At 35.8% G+C, this 22,401-nt stretch overlaps 2 protein-coding genes and 1 long non-coding RNA gene across 4 annotated transcripts; 1 reads left to right on the top strand and 2 right to left on the bottom strand.

The window, feature by feature from the left end:
• Positions 1–939: 939 nt before the first annotated feature.
• csrp2 (cysteine and glycine-rich protein 2) lies at positions 940–9,906 on the bottom strand. Of its 2 annotated transcripts, none has more exons than XM_079622134.1 (7): positions 9,849–9,906; positions 7,675–7,746; positions 6,176–6,297; positions 4,142–4,310; positions 3,085–3,214; positions 1,723–1,816; positions 940–1,078 (listed from the first exon to the last, which is right to left on the bottom strand). In XM_079622134.1, the coding sequence occupies exons 3-7, from the start codon at positions 6,285–6,287 to the stop codon at positions 1,002–1,004; spliced, it is 582 nt and encodes a 193-aa protein (XP_079478260.1). In that variant the 5' UTR covers positions 6,288–6,297; positions 7,675–7,746; positions 9,849–9,906; the 3' UTR covers positions 940–1,001. The 2 variants fall into 2 exon arrangements, with proteins under 2 accessions (XP_079478260.1, XP_079478261.1); XM_079622135.1 differs by lacking the exon at positions 9,849–9,906 and adding an exon at positions 8,126–8,144.
• A 1,236-nt stretch (positions 9,907–11,142) lies between these two features.
• On the bottom strand, positions 11,143–22,367 carry e2f7 (E2F transcription factor 7). The gene is made up of 13 exons (XM_079622089.1): positions 21,480–22,367; positions 20,535–20,633; positions 20,150–20,452; positions 19,570–19,720; positions 18,571–18,792; positions 15,911–16,069; positions 15,686–15,823; positions 15,430–15,600; positions 15,223–15,292; positions 14,518–14,803; positions 13,539–13,689; positions 13,122–13,444; positions 11,143–12,257 (listed from the first exon to the last, which is right to left on the bottom strand). Exons 2-13 carry the CDS (start codon positions 20,631–20,633, stop codon positions 12,108–12,110), a joined length of 2,223 nt encoding a protein of 740 aa, XP_079478215.1. The 5' UTR covers positions 21,480–22,367; the 3' UTR covers positions 11,143–12,107.
• On the top strand, positions 14,571–18,719 carry LOC307003529. Its single transcript, XR_013798737.1, has 4 exons — positions 14,571–14,691; positions 15,213–15,343; positions 17,768–17,908; positions 18,598–18,719. It is a non-coding gene; the product is annotated as an uncharacterized lncRNA (long non-coding RNA).
• Positions 22,368–22,401: the final 34 nt, after the last annotated feature.

Raw genomic sequence — 22,401 nt, 5'->3', positions numbered from 1 at the left:
TTTAAAAAATGACTTTCACATTACTGTAATACACAGTATTTTATTTTTTAATTAAAATCAATTTATAATAATATAAAGCAGTTTTTTAAAAAATCTATGTTTTTACAATGAGAATTGGTGGGGGGAGAATTTGCAATGCAAATTGATCAAATAATGTTTTTTTTTAGGATGTAAAGATACATTTACAAGCAAAATAAAGAATATTTTACAACAAAGTCCCATTAGTTAATATTAAAGCATTAACCAACATTAATAATGAGCAGTAGTTATTCTGTTAACGTTAGTTAATAAAATACAGCCGTTCATCGTTTGCTCATGTTAGTATAGGTCCATTAAATAATATTTATAGATACGACTTTTGATTTTAATAATGTATTAGTACATAAAATTAACATCAACTACGATTAATACATGCTTTAGAAGAATTTTCCATTGTTAGTTCATTAACTAATGAATTAACTAACGGAACCTTAGTGGTAAAGTGTAACTGAACAATAATAAAGAATCTATAGTATAGAATCTAGAATATTTTCAATCAATACCCATGCCATGTTTTAGTCCAGATTATAATGTGAGGTTACACTTTATTTTAAGGTGACAGTTACATCGTTCATACTGTACATATTAATTAACTTCATGTAGAGTTTGGTTTAGGGTTAATTACTTGTAATTATGGATAATTTACTATTATTATTATAGTGAGTAGTACATGTAGTAACATGTAACTATGCCATCTTAAAATAAAGTGTAACCAAATGTGAAAATCATTGCCTTATGAAGTTTAATAATCACATTTGCAAGTATTGCTGGGTTTCCATCCCCAAATTGAAGATCTCTTAAAATGACATTTAACTTAAGATATTTAATTTTCATTTTATTCACACTCGTGCTCCTAAATACATTTTGCGAGTAAAATGCTCGCACTGTTGAGCCCTGTTAATTGTCATGAAAATATAACAAAATTATTTTCTTCATTTGATATTAGTAATAGTAAAGCACTATCATTGAGCGTGAACCAGAGCTCCTGCTCCCTGACCGTAGCCAAATCCTTTAGGTCCGAAGTTCTTAGCATAGCATGCTAAAAAAAAAAAGAAACAAAGAAGAAATTAAGCATGAATGTAGTTCATTCGAGAGCGACATGTCATGAGTTAAGAGAAGAGATGAGGTTTGTCTTCATCAGATGTTACATCAACTCTTGACTGAATTGTCTTGTGTTTCAAGAGTTTCTCGCTAATCTAGTTATACAGGTTCAAGTTTTGATGTTGCTTTGTTATCAGAGAATCATCCTGACAGACAAACAAACTGGGCTTTTCCCAAATCACAGAAGTGACCTCGACGTCCGGGTTAGCGGTAGCGTAAGCCATCAGGCAAGTGTTATTTAAATAAACTCCTGATGTACTTACACACTTTCCAATGCCTCGGTTTATGAGTACAGAACCTATTTGTACAACTGTAGAAGTTTGGTGCCATTCTGGGCGTTATTAGTGCGGTAATTTACCGGATACAACCTCGGATCCGTTAGCGCCCGCACTAAACCTTACGGCTGATATCTCGAAATAAGCTCGAACTTTAATAATGTTCCACCAAGGGGAAAAAAGCGTGTTTGGCTCGAGGTCATGGTGCCAAGGACCCTAGGTTGAAATTACTCCGAACCATCCCTTTAATATGTGTGATCTAATGATAACCGCTGCCCATTAAACTGCATTAGGACGTAGCGCTGACCTTTGCAGTAGATTTCTCCATCTTTCTCCGTCTGAGTGGTCGACTCCAAACTCTTCCCACATTTGGCACAGCGAAAGCAGTTCTTGTGCCACGGCTGGAAGACAGACACGGATGAAGAAAGGATGAGTATAACCAGCTGACATCTTCAAGCACTCATGACTTTCTGGTGATTAAACTGAGAAAGGCAGAAACTGGGTTTTTTTTGGCAGTAGATCTCTAGCATCTGCAAACCCTCATGAAGACGTGAAGAAAGTGTCAGCGGAGTCGCTAGTTACACACTGGAAGTGAACGTTTGAACCCAGTGAATAACACAGGTGATGCATCACAGATCTTGACACAGTATGAGAAATTATGATTCCCATTCGATTAGTCATGTAAAAACTCTCCAATCTTACCGCAAACATCTAGATCAACACAATACATCAAGAACACTCCTCGAAATATTTGAAATAATTTCCTCTTGAGCGTCAGTGGGATTGGGAACTGTTTGCTATTATTGTTGTATTGCCTTTATTACATTAATGTGTATTAGTAACAGTAAGAAATAAAAAAAATAAAGCACATTTGAAGGTATTTCTATTCATTTAAAAAAATATATATAATTAACGACCATTTGGCGACACCTAATTAAATTTCTCTTAATTAAAAAATAGTGAATACATTAAAAATAGACATTGAAACTAAATGCCATTAACATTCTCAAAACAAAATGTCCTTTTAATAATTTTCTTTTAACAATGTTTTTAAGCATCAGAGAGATTGGGAACGGTTTGCTATTATTGTTGTGGAACTTTTATTGTATTGTTATTGATGTGTATTGATAGCAGTAAAAACATAAAACAATGATTATTTTGCTTTAAAAAAAAAAGCCAGTTTAAAGGTTTTTAAGCATTGCATTTTTGAAGCAGTATTTATAATAAAATAAAATAAAAGATATTTATTGACCATTAGCCAAATTCTTTTAATTTTAAAAAATATGAATGAAGAATAAAAAGAATGAATGTTCTTATACATTTTATATAATGATATATTCAAATAGAAATTCTCACAATATTGATACAAATTTGCAAGAATTTTTTTTGCATTAAACTGGTTTTTGCTGAAGTTTTTGTAAAATTGGAAATTTCAAAGAATTATTAATTAATAAAAAAGGGGGTTAATGTAGTAATAGCATTATAAAAACATTTTTTAAAAATGTGCACATTCACTTATTAATGAGAAGCTACGGATCAGAAACAATTTGATTTTAGTTGAAAAATATTAAGTTATGATTAAGTTTTATAAGCTTACGTTGCTTTTAATGCATTACAAGCAGGGTTAAGAATGTAAACGGGTGATGTGTGATGTTCAGACTCTGCTCACCTTCCCAGCGCTCGTCACCTTCTCCGCCGCATACACACACTCTCCACAGCGCGCGCACTTCTCCGAGCCGCCGAACTTCTGTGCAAACTTGGACGGGTTTGGGTTGGTGGTGGGTCGGTGAGTTTGGGCTCTGGGTAGGAGACGGAGAGGTCAGATGTGGCTTTCTGGAGCTCAGCCTAACAAACGGCCCTGAATGAGCAGCTTTGTGTTGCTGAGGGCGCCTGGGGTCTGTGCAGGAGCTCCGCTTACATAATGCATTCTTTCATAACAATAATCACCTGACGGCAGGCTTGAGCACACGAGAGAAGGCGGATTTGCAACCAGAACAAACTGACTTTTTAAAATACTCTAGAAATCTTACACATACATCTTACAAATGACACATATGCATACAGATAATACTGGATTTTACGCTTTGCTTTTGCAGCAGTTTGTAATAATCATTAATATATGAAATATCTTTTTTTGTGCATTACCGTGATTACAATCACTATTGAAACTAATGACCATTACAAATAAAATAATATGTGACCCTGGACCACAAAACCAGTCACATGGGTCACAATTTTGAAATTGAGATGTATACATCATATGAAAGCTGAATAAATAAGCTTTCCATTGATGTACGGTTAGTTAGGATGGGACAATATTTGGCCGAGATACAAATATTAAAAACATTGAGAAAATCTCCTTTAAAGTTGTGCATTCATGTTCACGATTGTGCTGCATTCACTCACAAAAATACATGTTTTATATATTTACGGTAGGAAATTTACAAAATATCTTCATGGAACATCATCTTTACTTAATATCCTAATGATTTTTAGCATAAAAGAAAAATCGATAATTTTGACCCATACAATGTATAGTTGGCTATCGCCACAAATATACCCGTGCGTCATGTGACTGGTTTTGTGATCCAGGGTCACATATGCACCAAAACACAATGCTACTTAATTATCACACTTATGCATAAGCATAATAATGTAAATGCCATTTGTTATTTTACATGGAAAACACACAATATTAGTTCTCCATATAAACGTCTTGAACTCACTCTTCAGGTTTGATGCCCAGCCTCTCGCCGCGGTCCATATTGAGTGTCCCTGCTCCCTGACCGTATCCGTATCCCTTCGGTCCGTACTTTTTCCCGTAGCAGGACTTGCAGTAGATTTCCTGCTCGTGGATGGCCAGTGTGGTGCTGTCTAACCCTTTCCTGCAGACCACTGGAGGAGGAAAAACACGGATTTTAATGTTTTCTCAGGAAAATAAGTGCCGCTTTCCCATGCAAAACTCAATGCTAGAGTGCGGATGTCTGGTTTCCAAGGTGTTTTGAGTGGATTTCAGCATGCAGTTTATTTTATCATCCACCAGGCAAAAATAAAAAATTACAAAGTTACAATCTCCCTTTAGGTTAGATAAAAAAGTATGAGCAATAATATCAGTCACGCCACCACTAATAATCTATCATTTTATCTCCAGGATTAGAGGCTAGAATGCATGTGATTTTGACTGTTTTGTCCACAGGCTTTATCTTAGTATGAGATACTGTCCCGAAGAGAGACAAACATGATTCCACAGCAGGGAGGAGGTGAACGCCCTTTCAGCTGAACAAAACATCCCTCCTTCTCATTATACACCACGTATAAAACCTCACATTTGACCACTAAGATTCTAGAAACATCTAGAGTTGATTAAAAACTTTGGTCATCATAGAGGAAATGAGTGAGTGAGTGAGTGAGTGAGTGAGTGAGTGAGTGAGTGAGTGAGTGAGTGAGTGAGTGAGTGAGTGAGTGAGTGAGTGAGTGAGTGAGTGAGTGAGTGAGTGAGTGAGTGAGAGAGAGCTCATTAACTCATCATCGCCTCGCTCTAAACAGAATGGCTTTTGTGACCGCGAGTAAACACCACTCATGTGGGCTGGATTGTTTTTGCCATTTTGGTAGCAAAGCACTAATGTGAAGCATTCAAGCATAGCGAGATCTCACAAAAACATCTGAGACAACACTGGTCCTGCAGTGAACTAACGCATTACAAGTTACAGATGTCTTTTTTTTTTTTAAGTAACTAGTAAAGTAATGCATTGACTTTTAAATGTAATGTACACAAATACACTTCCCCCCTGGTTTCACAGACAAGGCTTAAATCCCAGAATAAAATGCATGTTTGAGATGTTTTACTGAAAGCAACTTCACTGAAATATACTAGAATAGGCCAGTGACTCAGTGCCAATAGTTTTTTTGTAAGGCACATTTAATGTCCTAATTGAACTCAGGCCTAATCTAAACCCTGTCTGTGAAACCAGGCCTTTATGTATTTAATCTCACTTTATTAACCAATGTCTTTGCTGTTGACCTTCGATGACCCAATTCAACCGCACTAATAAGCAAAAATGACTATAAACTTCACTATTGTGTTTCATTTTTTATTGTGTTGAACTTTCTTACTGCGTCCTATTCTTCTGTAATCCAGAATCCTGAGGCCTTTTCATTTCACTTTTGATGTGGAAGAGCCTTAACATTTAATAAATAAATAAGAAGTAATATTTTTGCTAAAAGCAAACAAAACCCCAGCCCAGGAGAACAAGTAATGCAAAAGTAATGCAACATCACTTTTTTATGGAGTATTGCAATTTTGCAATGCATTACTTTAAAAAAAAGTAACTTTCCCCAACACTGAGCAGGACAACTGAAGTCATCAAATATATTTGAATATTAAGGAATTTTAATTGTAATAAGTCAGATCATAACCTCAAAAAAAGTAAAAACACATTTTGCTCATAGAAAATTAAGCCCATTTAAAGGATTTTAAGCATTACATTTTTTTTGTAGCCGTATTTATATAATAATTTATATATTTATTTTGATTTTTTTCATATTTAATAACCATTGGATATTCAGTTTGTTAATTTTAACATTTGTTAATTTATTTTTTGCAGTAATGAGAAATAAAATTAGAATTTCAAGAAAATAAAAGGCTCTGTTTTTGTTATGCATACCCACATTTTTCTTCTTCTTTGAATTTGGGGTAAAAATGTGACCTGGACACATCATGGTGAGTTGTCCCTGAACAGTGAAGTGTTGTGGTCACTTACTACAGAGGAAGCAGCACTTGTGGAAACTCCCTCCATCACACTGGACCTCTTCAGCGTGGTACACCGTCCCGTGGCAGGCGCCACATTTGTTTCCTCCACCCCAGTTCGGCATGATAAATGAACTATGAAGAGAGAAAATACAATCAACTCTTGAGTAGTACAGCTTCAAAAGACAGGGAACTTCATGTTGTGAAGTGTTAGTGAGAGCGTATCACCACTTATGACCACATACCAGGGCACTGAATTTGCATTGTTGGACATAAATTCCTCATAAAAACCTGTCTGGACTAATAAAGACAAACTACAGACAGTGAACACCCTGTAGACGTCTGGAGACCCCAACATCAAAACACACTGAGACCACCAGGAGCTACAGGACAATGGAGGGTCAGGAGCCAAATTATTATTTTCTTCAAAACAATGTTCTATATTTTGCAGTAACAATGGAAGTATAAAGCAAAGCATTCATAAAAATAAAACTGCAGCATGACAATTCAAAGGATCATTGTTCAGTCAAATAAATGATATCAGACCTCTCCAATTATATATTCAAATAAAAATGCTAAGCACTCATAAAAATGCATATCACTTCAACTCTCCAGGAAAACATGAGCAGCTCTCTGTAAAATAAAATTACATCATAACTCTCAGAATATAAATGTTTCTCATGGTTTTACGCAAATCAAGCATAAAAGGAGTGATTATTACAGACTGAACACATGTCCAGACATGAGACAATCAAGCATCTCAAAGCATTAACTATCCAAATAACCATGTGTAAATACATCATGCTTCTACTAGTAAGATCTCCATTATTAAAGAGTTTTACTGTTTCTGAGGCTGAGGACGACATTATAAAAAGTATCATAAAATCCATGGTAATAAAATTTTTTTGAACCCTACCATAATGGTAAATGAATATCATGAAAATTAGCTATAGAACTAAAAATATGAATGTGAATATTATGAGTACTGCCTCCACTTTTTGTCAGTTTATCGAATAGTTTAAGAAAATGTACTTCACCAATCATGCAAATTGCATCTTTATCGATGATGAATGTTTGCATATGTATTTATTTAAATGCACATTCTAACCAGGTAAATATTAAACAGATATTGAATAGGTACATTTTAAACAGGCAAGTACTAGATGAATAATACATTTACATTTTAAACATAAATATTAAATATGTTTATTTACTGTGGTTATGTCGTATATTATGTCAGTTTTAAGTATTACGAAGAAAACTCAGTATGATATGAATTATAAATACTTGTTGAACTGCGATCGTATAAAACTTATTTTTACACATTTATGTAACACTTTTACACACAAATATTAAGCAGCGTCTCCTGACTTTAACATTTTGGGAATGAAATCATCAGAAGAATAAACCCGATTCAATATTATACTTCTACTTTATGGCTGGATATTTAAAAACAGTTTCGGTCTCACACAGACACTCGGCAATATATGATGCTGTTTAAAACTGTCCTACCTGAGTGTGTTCACGTGTGTTTCCCAGCGGATTCCCAAACTGATCCAGTGTGCGCGAACTTCAGCTAACAGGCTGGAATGTCATCACGAAATTATCAAGGAGTGTTCTCTTTTTCCAAACACACACACACACACACACACACGCACGCGCGTGCACACACTGATGACGTCACTTGTTAAACCATCGAAAAAAGGTTGGCAAACACTGCATTACGCATACGCACTTCGCATAATGGTAGTGGGTTACTTAATAAACTAACACTTAAACTTTTGTAAACATATTCTTTTTCTAGATTTTTCTTCAGTTGTTTATTTACACATTAAGAAGAATATAAAACCAAGGTAAAGACAAGTCCGACTGAAATGCGCAACGTTAGGCCTAAACTAACTGTTGAGTGTCCGTTTATCTAAAATGCAAAGTTAACCCAAAAATGTTGTCATCATTTACTCACCCTCATGTTGTTCCAACCCTGCTTGAGTTTCTTTGTTCTGTTGAACACAAAAGAAGATATTTTGAAGAATGTTGGTAATTAGACAGTATATATATAAGGTAACAGTTGACGGTAGCCATGACTTCCCGAGTAGAAAAAACTAAACAAAAACTGGAAGTCAATGGCTACCGTCAACTTGTTGGCTACCAACATTCTTCAAAATATCTTCTTTTGTGTTTAACAGACCAAAGAAACTCATACAGGTTTGGAACAACTTGAGGGTGAGTAAATGCTGACAAACTTTTCATTTTTGGTTAACTATCCCTTTTCAGTTGAGGCTTTGTTGGGAGTTTTTTTTTTTACTCCATTCTTGATTAATACTGCCTGTAATGTGTTATCAGACATAGGCCTAGCTAAAGAATATTAATGATCTTTACTGCAATGTTTGCCATTTTAAATAGATGGTAAGCTATTTTAATAAGTGATGGAGACCAACATGTTCTGTTAGTGAACATCATGTTGGCATGAGTGCTTCTCATCAATAAACAACAGATCATAATGTCAGTGAACTATAAATTATTATCATACAGTGAAAATTAATCATTCTTTTAAGGGGAAAAAAAAAACTTCTGAGATGATTTTTCTGGCCTTCTTAAACAATATACATGCCATGTAATTTCTGAAATGCGTATGAGTCTGACCTCAAAATAGTTGTAGTGGGTTATATGAATAAATTGATTATTATTATTATTATTCATACAGTAGCCTAGATCTCTTGACTTTTGGAAAGAAAGTATGAAACGGGCCAGAACAAACTATTGCACCCATGCACATTTGAAATGATTAATGTTGATGGTTCCGCCATAACACACAGACAGGCATCATTAATTATACTAATTAAGAAGAATTTCATTCTGCAGTGTGTGAGGTGTGGTGTTAGATGAGTGTGTGTGAGGGCAGCGTGATGAATGACTCAATAAAGACATTCAGGCAATCAGCTCCTGTAAATTACCCAGCATGCATCACTTGTCAGTATGGGAATCAACCCAGTTAACAGGGAACGTTCTCTCAAAGTTATGAACAAACGTTCTTCCATGACATTAATAAAACGTTGGTTCAAACTGATCAAGGTTATAAGATTATCAAAACATTATCACAAAAATGTAATTTATAAATCATTTATTGAATGTTTTTCTGAAACGTGTTAGTTGGGCATTATCTAATGTTTTACAAATGTTATTTCTTACTTATTTCCAGATGGTTTAGAGAACATTCAAAAGTAAAATTACTTGCAAAATGAGAAAACATGCCCTTAATATTTTTGCAAAAGTTCACATAACCAAGATAAAAAAAATTAAACATAAAAAAAAAAGTTGTGAATGTTCTGAGAATTTTTTTCCAGAAATTAAAACAAAGGTTTTCATTTCTGAGAACAGAAATTAAAAAAAATATTTTAGCTCAGGTGGACGTCAATAAAAGTTACTCATCTTTGACCAACAATGACCCCAAAAATTATTTGTAGCCTTCATTTAAAAAAACCTAAATGACAGAATAAACATAAAATATAAAGTCAAGCGTCATTTAATTGAAACGCTTTTCATCAAGCAGAACTTTTGTGAAAAAGAAGTTTGTTAGGTTCAAACAATAAATTAGGTGTTCAAAATTATGAACAAAAGCACTGTGCATATTGCATAATTTGATATTTAAAAAGCACATTGTGGAGTTTTATGGAAATAAGACTCACAATAGAAGTAGGCTGTCAGTTGTTCCAGTTTCTTCATCCAGGCCTTCAGCTGGAATGCACATTACACCAAACTTCCTTCAGAAGGAATTTATAGTGAACGGCACAATATTGGACAGAAAGAGGGAATGAAAAACAGATGTAGCGCTCTGTCCTTCCTCCTTTTATGGTCAAACTGGACTCTGGCTGAGGGATGGCACGTGTGTGAGAAATGACACATAAGATTTGCTTATTTAGGTTTCCATGAGTGTGTTTGTTTCTGACGTGAGCCCGGCTTTTACCCATGAACCTTTCGGGATTTTTGTTTTTCATTTTCTTTTTTTCAGAGATGACACAGAAGAAAAACCTTTTTAGTGAACAGAACCATGTTTTTCTTAGTGTGAGGAACAAGATCTTATCGTGAAATGGATGTTAAAAGTCTTCAATATTCTCCATATTCACGAACGTTGATTGATTTTGTGTCATTTTTGGTTTTAGACATGGTTATTTCCGAGAACTCGACCGTGTTGCTGAGGTTTCCAGGCCTGTAAATGGTGAAATGCAAGTTATTGCTGTTCATACAGGGTTTATTGAGATGATAAAAAAGGTTTCCAGGTGTATGTGTGTGTGTGTAAACAGCATTAATGAACATTGACATGTTGCCAAGCGGACTACTGTTGGTCTACTACACTAGATCATTAAAAAAACTATAATACAGACCACACGCATACACACTACTAATGCTCACACATACTGATTTAAATACTCTTAAGCTTAGATATTAAACTTAGAAAGATAGTTCACCCAAAAAGGAAAATTCTGTCATAATTCATAAACCCTTATGTTGTTTGTTTCTTCTGCTGAACACAAAAGAAGATATTTTGAAGATGGTTAATGGATATGGATATAATATAATAGATATTTTGATATGGGTAATGGACCCCATAGTATTTTTTTTCTCCCTCCATACTATGAAAGTCAATGGGGTCCGTCAACTATTTGTTACATAGAGTACCTTCAAATATAGGACTTATATGTAAAGAAATGGGCAGACTGTTTATTCTGGGTCCAAATTAACCCTTTTTAAAATAGCAATTCAATGAATTGCATCCAAATAGAGATGCATTAATAAACATTGTGATTGTGTATTAATATCATAATCTCGGAGGACAATTAAGAAAGATTTAGGCCTTTTTATCAGAGATGCTTCATGGGAAATCAATGTTATTCATCAGTCTGTCTATGCTGCCATCTTGTGGTCGCACAAGCCTGTGCACATTCCCAATTCAAATCAACTGAATTGACCAAAAATTCCCTTTTACATATATTTATTTTTGCATTACATGTACGACACCTGTGTCCATACATAAAATGATTAAAAAATACATCTGACAAACACAAAAGCACCATACAGATTCATCAGTGCAGCTCTAAACACATTCAACAGACAGAAAAACACTCAATGCTATGAGTCACAGTTGAGTAACTGTAAATACTGTGCGAACTACACCCTGTGGTGTAAAGCTCAATCCAAATCTAACTCCTGTACGCTTCCAAAAAATAATTTATTACTAGTCTAAGAACATTTAACTCATAAACATACTTTGTTTTAAACAGTACAGTACTGTGATAATCCGCTTTGTTCCAGTGATCGCAGATTATATTCACTGGTTATTCAAGTATGTATGTTTCCTTTTCATTTCAGACGTAGCACCTCAAACTTACAACCACTATTTTGTTCGTTATCCCCAAATACACTTTCCTATGTATTCATTCTTAGTGGTGAAGGCATCATGTAACAAACACATTTCTTAAGGCATGTCGGCTTCACCAATATGGCACTTTTTACAATCAGCAAAATACAAAACATATTATTGAGCAAATGTGTGTGTTTTTACTCAGAAGCTGATCCAGACTTAATTCATGTTCACATTTTTAAATACGTAGTGCTAAAAACTGGATTGATGATTTTAGCCTCTGGAAATGCTATAATAAATAATAATGGTGAACAAAATCAGGCAATACACTGGTAGGATATCAAATAAACTCCAAAATACTATCAGAAATGGTGTGTGGAAAAACAAAAGGGTGTGTAACCGAATATGAGTGGGCCTTCAGCATCTGTAATAATCCGCCCTCTTATACTGATGTTAGTAAACAGGAAATGTTCATATACGAGAAATAATTCAAGTAAAAAAATGTTGCTGTGTAATGCTGTTTCTGTCTTTGGCACTGTAGCACCACAGAAGCCTGAAAACCAACGACACAAATGCAGCGGCTAATTTAATTGGCTGCGGTGTGTCCGATGTCCAGCCTCCTCTGGGCGGAGCCTCTTTTGCGCGCCGCTGGTTGGCTGGCGAGAGACCCGAAAGCTCCAGGTGTCTCAAAGAAAGATTTGGACCCCAGCGCTGCTTCCTTTGGTGTCACAGGAGTCTGGAACAGCAGAAGGGAAAAGGTCACAAACACTGTAGAAAATACTTTGCACTTTGATATAACAGTATTGATGCACCGGAAAGATCTTTTTTTATTTTTAACCCAAAATAAATTTAAAGTTTTCATTTCGTTTATTTAATAACCAATCACATTTACAGGTTTGAAAATGTGAATATTGTGCAAAAGTTCATTTATTTCAGTAATTCAACTTAAAAGGTGAAACTAATATATTATATAGACTCATTACATGCAAAGTGAGATATTTCAAGCCTTTATTTGTTATAATGTTGATTATTATGGCTTACAGCTTATGAAAACCCCTAAATTCAAAATTAGAATATTGTGAAAAGGTTTTCATAAGCTGTAAGCAATAATCCTCAAAATTATATCACACAAATTCAAGCACTTTCAAGGACCGGTATCTATGTCAGGGATAATGTATAGCGATTCGCTATAACAACCGCCTCGCTATACATTATCCCGCTTATTACATGGCTACCTACCAAATAAATCAATAATTTGACACAAAATATTGATTTAAAAAGGAATTTATTGATTTAAAAACGATTTATATGGCTCCCGCTAAAGAAAATAGTCAGTTTCGTCTCTACGGTTAGAATCCTGCGTCCATGGCAACACTCTGTTTTTCATGGCAACGATCTGTTATACTTAGCAGCGGTCTGTTACCAAGAAATAACAGACCGCATTCTACATTAGAATTCAACCAAGCCATGTAATAAGCATGTTTATTTTCAAGGGCCTTGATTTTTTTTTTTTATTATTTACAAATTTTCAAGGATTTCAAGGACCCGTGGGAACCCTGATTGTTGGTGCATCTCTACAAACTGTGTGCAGTGCACTGACCTGTGTTTGTGCAGGCTGAGGGCTCTCTTGTACTCGTGGTCCCTGTGGTGAGAATGTGGCCACTGGTATTCTGTGCCCATGATGCTCGGGGGTGTTCAGTGTTTCAGACACGTTAAATGCCCCTCCTGCCATCACAAACTGGGCTGGTGACAACATGGTGGGCATGCTGAAACTCAAACCGCTGCCGGCGACCCCCTCAGCACCGGAAGTGGGCATCGCGCCCGTTATGAGCGGTGAAGGCACCAAGAAATATGGCATAGCTACAGCTGGCACACCGCCTTGTGTATGTCCTGCTGGCATGAGGAAGTTCAAACCGTTCAGACCTACAGGAAACAGTCAAATGTAACGTTAGAACGAACGTGCGATCTGAGAGTTTGACATTCACTGGTGGTCGTAGACACTGGGGTTTTCACGTACCTGCTGTGTTTGGGACATAGAGGTAATGAGAGGACATGAGGGCATCTTTGGGACTGGCGTCTTCCTCATTCGTTGGCCCAAGCGAGGCCTCGTCCCACGGGGAACCTTCTCGAGAGCAGATCGGAGACCTTCTGGCACTCTCAGTCTCACCCTACGAGACATTCACACATGTTCGAGGTCAAAGGACGGCTTTCAAAATTATAATAGTGCCGTTGCCACTATTTTATAAAGAAATAAGCCACTCAAGGCTGTGCATTACAGTGATTTTACCATGGTAAAGTTTTAATTTGCAGCTCACATTTTATCTGATAAATTTGAGCTGCAAATTATTCTTTTATTGTATTAATGTTTATTATTTTCTTTAATTGTTCTTGTTTTTTTTGTCCAGTTTAACTTATTTTTTGTCCAGCTCTTGTTTGCAACATTTTGTGAATGAGAGTTGCTATACAAAAAAAGTTATTACTAAATTAAAGTATTTAACAAAAATTAAACTTTTTTAATGTATATTTTTTTTATATTAAAATGTTGTTATTTTGTTAAATACTTAAAAGCTTAAATAAACAAAAATCAGAATATAAAACAGAATAGCAAAAACAAAAATATATATAAAAAATTACAATTTTATATTTTTTTATTCTGTTTTATATTCTGAGCTACATTTTGTGAATGAAAGTTGTTATACAAAAAAAGTTATTATTAAATTAAAGTATTTAACAAAAATTACAAAAAATGATATTTAATTTTTATATTAAAATGTTGTTATTTTGTTAAATACTTAAAAGCTTTCATTTTTAATGCTTTAGTTTTTGTAATTTTTTCAATATTTTTGTTATTCTGTTTTATATTCTGAGCTGCATTTTGTGTATGAAAGGTGCTATACAAATAAAATGAAATTATTAAATTAATTTATTAATAAATTCATTTATTATTAAATGAAAATATGTATATGCATGTTGAAGTGGATGGACACAACACTCACCGTTTCACTTTCTATGGACACAGAGCGTTTGCTTCGTTTAGCTGGCTGATCATCTTCCTCTTCCTCCTGTCTCTCTCTCTTCTTTGGGTTTGAGACGGGTGACCTCTGGTTGATGCCCTCGGGAACATGTCCGCTGTACACCATGAACAGGGGTGTTTGTGGCAGACCGGACAGGTACGCTAACTGGTGAGGAGCGAACTGGGCTGAAAAGGGCAGTGACGCAAACGGGACGTCAGCCTGAAGAGGCACCGCAAGTCCCACAGCGCTTCCTGAACAGGCCTGAACACTGCAAATATACACAACACAGTAGTTACTGATCAGTGTTGGTATTGTTAATTAAAAATAGTTTTTTTCAATTTAAGCGGAAATATATATATATATATAAAAAAAAAAAAAAAAAATGAACATTTTCTTTAAATAAATTTGATATAAACTTGATTTAACTTCATACATTTTTCATTTATCAAATAAAATTAAATAAAAAAACGAATAAAAATGAGAAAAGCACATAACACAATTAATAAAAAGAAGATGCAAATTTAAAAACTAAATATTAATAAATATAATAATACTATAATAACACTGGGCACAATGGTTCATGCATCAGCTCTAGGATCTTAACCAGTGAACCAGAGTTTGTAAATGACTAAAGTTTGAAATATGTGGAAATTTCTGCAAATACAAATTCTGTACAGGTGGACTCACCTGTCTCCAAACTGCAGTTGACACACTGCAGAGCTGTTCACACTCTTCCTGGAGTAATCCACCGGCTCGTCTGATAACACAACCATGAAAAACATCGCATTCAATTTCAGTTACATCAAATGTAAGTGGCACACTGTATATTACGTTGTATATATGCTTTCCCCAGCTAAAAGCATGTAAAATGCTAGTGTTCTGCTCAGCTCTCACCTGTCGAATGTCTTCGAGGTGTGCTGGGGGCGGAGCTTATCCGTCTTTGATTGACAGGAGGGGCTGGAATGACCTGAAAGGAGGAGTGACGTGTCATCTTCTCCCGCCGTTCCCCGGTGCCTGTGACGGAGGCACTGATCTGAGCTTCTGAGACCCTCAAATCCTCTGAATCTTCAATGAATGAAAGACGTGCAACAAATAATCACAAAATAATCATACGGAAGAGACAATTTTCCAGTGTTTAAACACGACGTACCAATGCTGCTGTGAAAATCGGCAGGTCCGATCCATTTGAAGACGGGTTTACGGCTCTTTTCTTCTCTCACGTGAAGTTTCTTGATCAGATTCAGGCTGGTCAGGACATTAGCGATATCATACAGGCGTCGTACCTTAGCTGAACAAACACAAATAGAGATTGTGAGCTACACTTAAATCGATAAAAAATACAAAATATGAGAGCTCAAAATGATTGACGTCTTACTTTTGTACTTGCTGTGGCTGGACTCATCCTGACCCTCCTCGATCAAAATCTTAGCAGCTGTATCGAGCGTAACGGTCTGAGTTTTGGACACCAGGAACAGCATGACAAACTTCTGACTCATGATGCGAAGCGATTTATCCTTCCGTCTGCTGGAGGCCGCTGTATGAGAGAGATAAACCATGCTTACAACACTGTAAAACATGTGAAAGTTGTGTAACATCACTCTTTAAAATAAAGGCCTTCAGAGAACCACACAGCAACTTTAGAAACAGTTACCGTATTTTCTGGACTATAAGTCGCATCAGTCCAAAAATGCGTCATGAAGAGGAAAAAAACATATCTAAGTCGCATTTATTTAGAAATTGATTTCACAAAATCCAAGACCAAGAACAGACATTTAATCTGGATATGGTTATTGAGCGACACAATAGCACACAGAACAACAGGTTGAATAGGTGTCCGGTGTGTTAGCGTAACACATTAACAGTTATTCAGCGACACGATAGCATAAAGAACATATACATGGCAGGCTGAATAGATAAACATAAGCCAGCGAGTCCAACAAGTTACCGGTAAGCAAGTTCACCAAGCTCCCGATCTCATTCCTCAACACTGGATACATTTAATTCTTCCTCGGTGTCGCTTATGAACAACTCCGCTAACTAGAGCGCCCTCTCGCGGCTGTAGACGGTAATGTTTTCTCTTGGTTCATCTCAGTCAGTATGAATAAATTTTGATATATAAGTCGCACCTGACTATAAGTCGCAGGACCAGCCAAACTATGAAAAAAAGTGTGACTTATAGTCTGGAAAATACGGTAAATGGTTCTTGATAACTAGAGGAATTTGGCGAAATGATGCTTCTTCAGTTTTAGCAGCTGTGGACGATGCCAGACGTGAATAAAGGATTGAATTAATAAATTTGATGTGACTGGCAGGAGAAAATCAGAGATAGTGGATATGAGGAATGGCATCATTGGCTGGTGAATTGGCTGGTCGAGGGACTCCTTGACCTCATGACGGGACCGCAATAAGCTTTTGTTATGAAGCAAAGCTGTTGCTTAGCGACAGCGGCCACATGGGAAAAGCAGCCAGCAAACACAATAACCACATTAGAGGTTCCAGACGAGGACGGGAAACAGATTCATTTCTTTATCAAGTCATCAAACTCCATTTAAAAGCTTGAATGTAATGCACACCGCCCTCAATGAGAAATGAAACTTTTGTCTAAATTAAGATGCATGAAGTCTTGATTTCTGTGAAAATTATGTCAGTTTATAATTTAAACAACAAATAACAAAACTGCCAATGGGCTCAGAAAAATCAACTTAATTCAAAGAAAAGTTTTTATTACTCGTTGACAGATATTTGTTGTTGTTTTTTAAGCATAAACTCACTTTTTGTTCAAATTTTCAAGAATTTAAAAAAATGCATGTCAAGTAAACGTATCTTGATGTAAAGATGTTTAGATATTTGTATGGGAAAAAAGGACAAACATACTGAGGAAGATATATATTTTTATTTATTTTTGCAATGTATGCAACGACTATGAATTTAAGACCTTTTTAAGGCCTTAATTTGTGAATTAAGAATTTATAAGTTTTTTTAACAACGGACAAACCGTGTCGATTTAAAAAGTCAGAAATAACTAAATATTTATATATTGAAATTATTATTACAATTATAATATAATAATTTATTTTAGGGCACAAATTGTTTTTTTTAATATTCGTAAAAATATGACTATATATTCTAAAACCATGTCTGCTTAAGTTCCGCTATATATGAAGTATATTATTACTGAATTGAAAGTAGTTGCTCAAAGCAAAGATCTTCCTCTCTGAATAATCATCCTCAGCCGGTCTGTGAGAGCGTGGCACGTTTACAACAGAGTCCCTGTGCTGGGATGGGATTACCTGTGATCAACACAAACACCTGGTAACCAGTGTTGTGAAGCCGGAGACGCTGTTAACGGGTGACCGATTAATGGAGCACAAGGGTAAGACACTAATAATGGAGTTAATGAGGCAGCTGTCATTATGGTTTAAACAAAAGCCGCGTTTCCACCGTAAGGAACTAGGAAATTTGGCTCTAAATTAAGTTATGATTAAATCAAAGTTCAGGAACTTTCTGGGGTGGGACTTGGGCGCTGAACATGCTGATTGGTTGAGTTCATGCCACATTTTGATTGGTCGACTCGACGCAGCATTTTTTTTCAACCACCATTTTAAAAAAAAATCTGTGCAGTAACAGTTCTTTGCTATTCGAATCAACAATGGAGTTTAAAAAATACGACCGATGCACCGACGACGAGGTTCAGGCTTTATTAAGCTTAAATTCAGAGGATGAGATCCAGCGGGAACTGTAAAGTAGCGCGCAGTCCTACGTCACTGGACTATTTGCCTAATCTTCACAGTACTTTAGATCGCGGTGGAAACGCAGACAGCAACATGTCTGGGGAAAAAAGATGCTAGGACAAATTGTTCCGGGTAATTTCGGTGGAAACACGGCTAAATAGGGAATGCCATCAAAAGTGCAATATGGTGAATCATTCAAATGGCGGTATGCATCATGCAACTAGTCAGAAATTTCCTTTTTTGTGTGCATACTCTTGATAAATGCAAACCAAATGCTTTTTAGAGGAACATGTGTGTGTCATACCGTGTGTGTTTTGCATGTGATGGGCAGCATACGGGCTGCTTCCTTCTCTCGGGTCCATCTGCAGATGGTAGCCCTGCTCTCGGCCCGCCTGATGGAGTTCCTGCAGGGTCTGTGGTAGCCTCGAGCGCCCGTGCCACACGTACAGGTTCTTAGCCATTCTGCTCACCAGCATCAGAGACTCCAGCACATTCACGATGTCGTAGATACGGCGCCTCTCAACACCTGAGACGGTTTAGATCTCGGTGTCAGTCACTACACTTCATGGTAACACTTTACATTTAGTTCACATGAACTAACAATGGACAAAACTTTCCAAACCTCTCTGTAGATTTTTCAGACCATATTTAAGATGAATGGTTTATACAGCAATGCATTTGTTATTTAGTACTGTGATCTGTAAATATTCATATTTTCTCAGTTTGATGAGAAGAAACCTAAAATGCTTTATACCTCTGACACATTGTGTTTGATACTGTGATTGTGGTTTGATGTTGAATGAACATCAAACATGTTATATGTAGGGAAATATTTAATCATAACTTCATAAGTACAGTCCGATGATCATTTGCTCCTTTATCTGTTGCTGGTTTGAGTGAATGAAAATGTGCGCCTTGAATTTATTCAAATATGTTCAAGGATCACTAAACTTTAGCCATGAAAACACTCTGCTTGTAAGATAAATTTATCTTTAGAAACTCTTAATTGTATATTTTAGAAAACTGAAAAGGGTCAATAGTCTGGAAACACAAATATATTTCCATATACCTGGAAATTACTCAGACCAAATTCCATACTTTTCCAAACTGCGTAGGAACCCTTCAACATTCACTAATGCATTATTAAATCAAAAGTTGCATTTGTTAGCATTAGCGAACTAACATGAAGACTTTACTAACATTAACAAAGATTATAAATGCTTTAAAAAAAGTTAATGTAATGCATTAGCCATGCATATTACACAGAAATGATGGGGTTGTTGATTGGGTTATTTTCTCTTACCCAAGCGAGAGGCCACCTCGTCCAGAGAGATATTGATGCTCTCTGAGGTTTCAGAGTAATCAGGGTACAAGGCCAGAAATTTCTGACACAAAAGACCCAAACTCTTCTGTTTGCGACTGGGTCTCCTCTCAGAATCCTCTAAAGCTTCATACTGAAAATAAGAGAGAATACAGTGGATAAAACTACAACTTCTGAACATATTTAAGAAGAATCGTTTCCTCGTTTGTGAGTCGTGTCTGCAGCTAGACGAATAAATGTACAGCTGAAACTCGAAAAGTTAGATTATAAGTGAGATATTTCAAGCCTTTATTTGTTATAATTTTGATGAGCTTACAGCTTATGAAAACCCCAAATTTAAAACTTGAATATTGTGAAAAGGTTTTCATAAGCTGTAAGTCATAATTATCAAAATTATAACAAATAAAGGCTTGAAATATCTCACTTTGCATGTAATGAGTCTATATAATATATTAGTTTCACCTTTTAAGTTGAATTACTGAACTTTTTCGAGTTCCACCTGTAAATGTGTGTACATTTCAAAATATTACACTTGATTTAGACGACGACGACTTCTTCGTACCTGACACGAGTCATCGAGTTCTTCCTCATCCTCCTCCTCCTCTACAGCTTTCTCTTCATTTTCAATGGGTCTAAAGAGGGTTTTCTTCATCTCTCGGTCCCGGATATCTGGGCTGGCGGCGCTGATCAGCATTTTCAGGTTGGCTGTTGGGGTCCAGGGGTCCGGATGGGCCCTCTCAGTGTGTTTAATAGGGGTTATATGGGTGATATCTGGGCTGGAAACTCTCCTGTGTCCACTCACAGCTGCCGTCACAGACTCACACTTCAGCGGGGTCGTTTTCCTTCGGTCCGTGCAGATGTTCTCCTGAAATCACGGCATTAGTTCAACATCTCATGAGGAAGTAGATGCATTACCATACAATTCAAACACATTCAGATAATCTTACTTTATGGTCATTCATGTTGACAGGATCATCTGAGCTTGTCTTATTCACTAGTGTCCTCACACTACGCAAATCCTTTAAAGTTAAACACTTCATCTCCATCTAAAAAAGAAAATTGAATCAGTTATAGCCAGCATATTTAGACTAATAGTGAACCAGCTCATTACTGAATTATTGATATGATGTTACTATATAAGTTCAAATTAATTTATTACATTATTAATATATAATACCAACAATCTGTAAAGCATTAATTTGATGTTTGTTAACTTATTAATGATAGTTTTTAAAAAGTGTTGCCAAAAGTGATTTGTCCAAATTACATTATAAAAGTAAAATCACATTATCTGTTTATTACACATATATTACTTATTATACTACTACTGCATTAAATAAGTTACATATGAGTAAAAAATTATATTATATTAGCTACATGTTATACTACTAACGTTACTGCATTAAAAAAAGGAAAATATGAGTAAAATAAGTGATATTTTATTACATAATATACTACTACTACATCAAATAAGAAACATATGAGTAAAAAAGTGATATTATATTACATATTATAGTACTACTGCATTAAATAAGAAACATAGGAGTAAAAAAGTGATCTGATCTGATGATGGTGGAAAGATTTTGGCGCAAATATCTTCACCAGTTGCCTGGTAACGAAACCAGATTCTCAGAGGAAATAACATTAATAAAACGTTAGAAATAATTAATATTTATATTGTTGTCACAATATTGTATATATTTTGTTTTACATTATACTGCAGAAGATCAGCAGCATAATCCTCCCATATGAATCCTCTCTTTTTTCTTATTATTTGAATACTAAAATGTCTGTCAGTAAAAATCAGATTTGAGTTTAAGGAAATTTATTTAATAAATATTTATATAGCATGTAACTTAAGTCAGATAGAAGATTTAACTCTATATTCTTACCTTAAACTCCGTCCTTGGGATAAAAAAAATCCTAAAAACGTAAATAAATCCTGTGCAAAGATGATCCTTCTTGTTCCTCCTTATCTGAACATAATTTTCTCTCTAAATCAGAAGATCTGAGCAAGTAATCTTCTTATTTCAGTCGTACTGCTGGTCAGGCGACTATGAATCCCCCGCTAAAGCTTGTTTTCTGGCGCTCTGAAGGCTACACCCTCTCTCAGCCAATCACGAAAGCGGTGTGTAAAAATAACGACGGTGATTGGCTGAACGAGGAGGAAACTACTCAGAGTGACCATTTCAGCCAATCAGAGAGTCGTTCTGACCAAGCCTGTGGGGGTTTGTTGGCGGGGCAGTGCGCGCGCTCTTATTGATCTGCTGCGATTAACAGGCGCGCCTGAAGTTTTCAAGGCTCAGCTGTAACTCAGCGGGGACATAATTAATCGTCACACATCATTAATTGTCTTTATATAAATGCCGAACGTCCCATGACAGCTTGAAATGACAAGCTCAGGCAAGAATAAAGGTGAGTTATACAGGTGGGGTTTTGGCGCGACTCAGGGTTTTCTCGCGGGAAAGTGTGTAACATGAGAGGACACCCCACACCCACTAACTACCCCCACACACATGTGCTTTCGAAATAATAGAATAATCTATCTAATAATAGCCTTAAGAAGTAAATAAATCATGTATCTGGCCGTCTAAGTAACTAATGTACCGGTATATGAACAGAATAAATGTAAGATATCATAGTTGTCGATTTAAAACTAAGGAATCTAGAAAAAAAGATCAAAACCATATATTATTCATTCATATATAATGCTGCACGCGTCTTTGACTGGTTATGTAAAGTTACATTTTAACAATTTCTAATGCATTCAGTGTTTTATAGGTTTCATGTTCATGTTTTTTCCCCTCACATATT

The sequence above is a fragment of the Phoxinus phoxinus genome, assembly GCF_949152265.1.
Source record: "Phoxinus phoxinus genome assembly, chromosome: 9".
Taxonomy (NCBI): Eukaryota; Metazoa; Chordata; class Actinopteri; order Cypriniformes; family Leuciscidae; genus Phoxinus; species Phoxinus phoxinus.
Note: the sequence above shows the minus strand (reverse complement) of the source record. Positions and strands in the feature narration are given on the sequence as shown.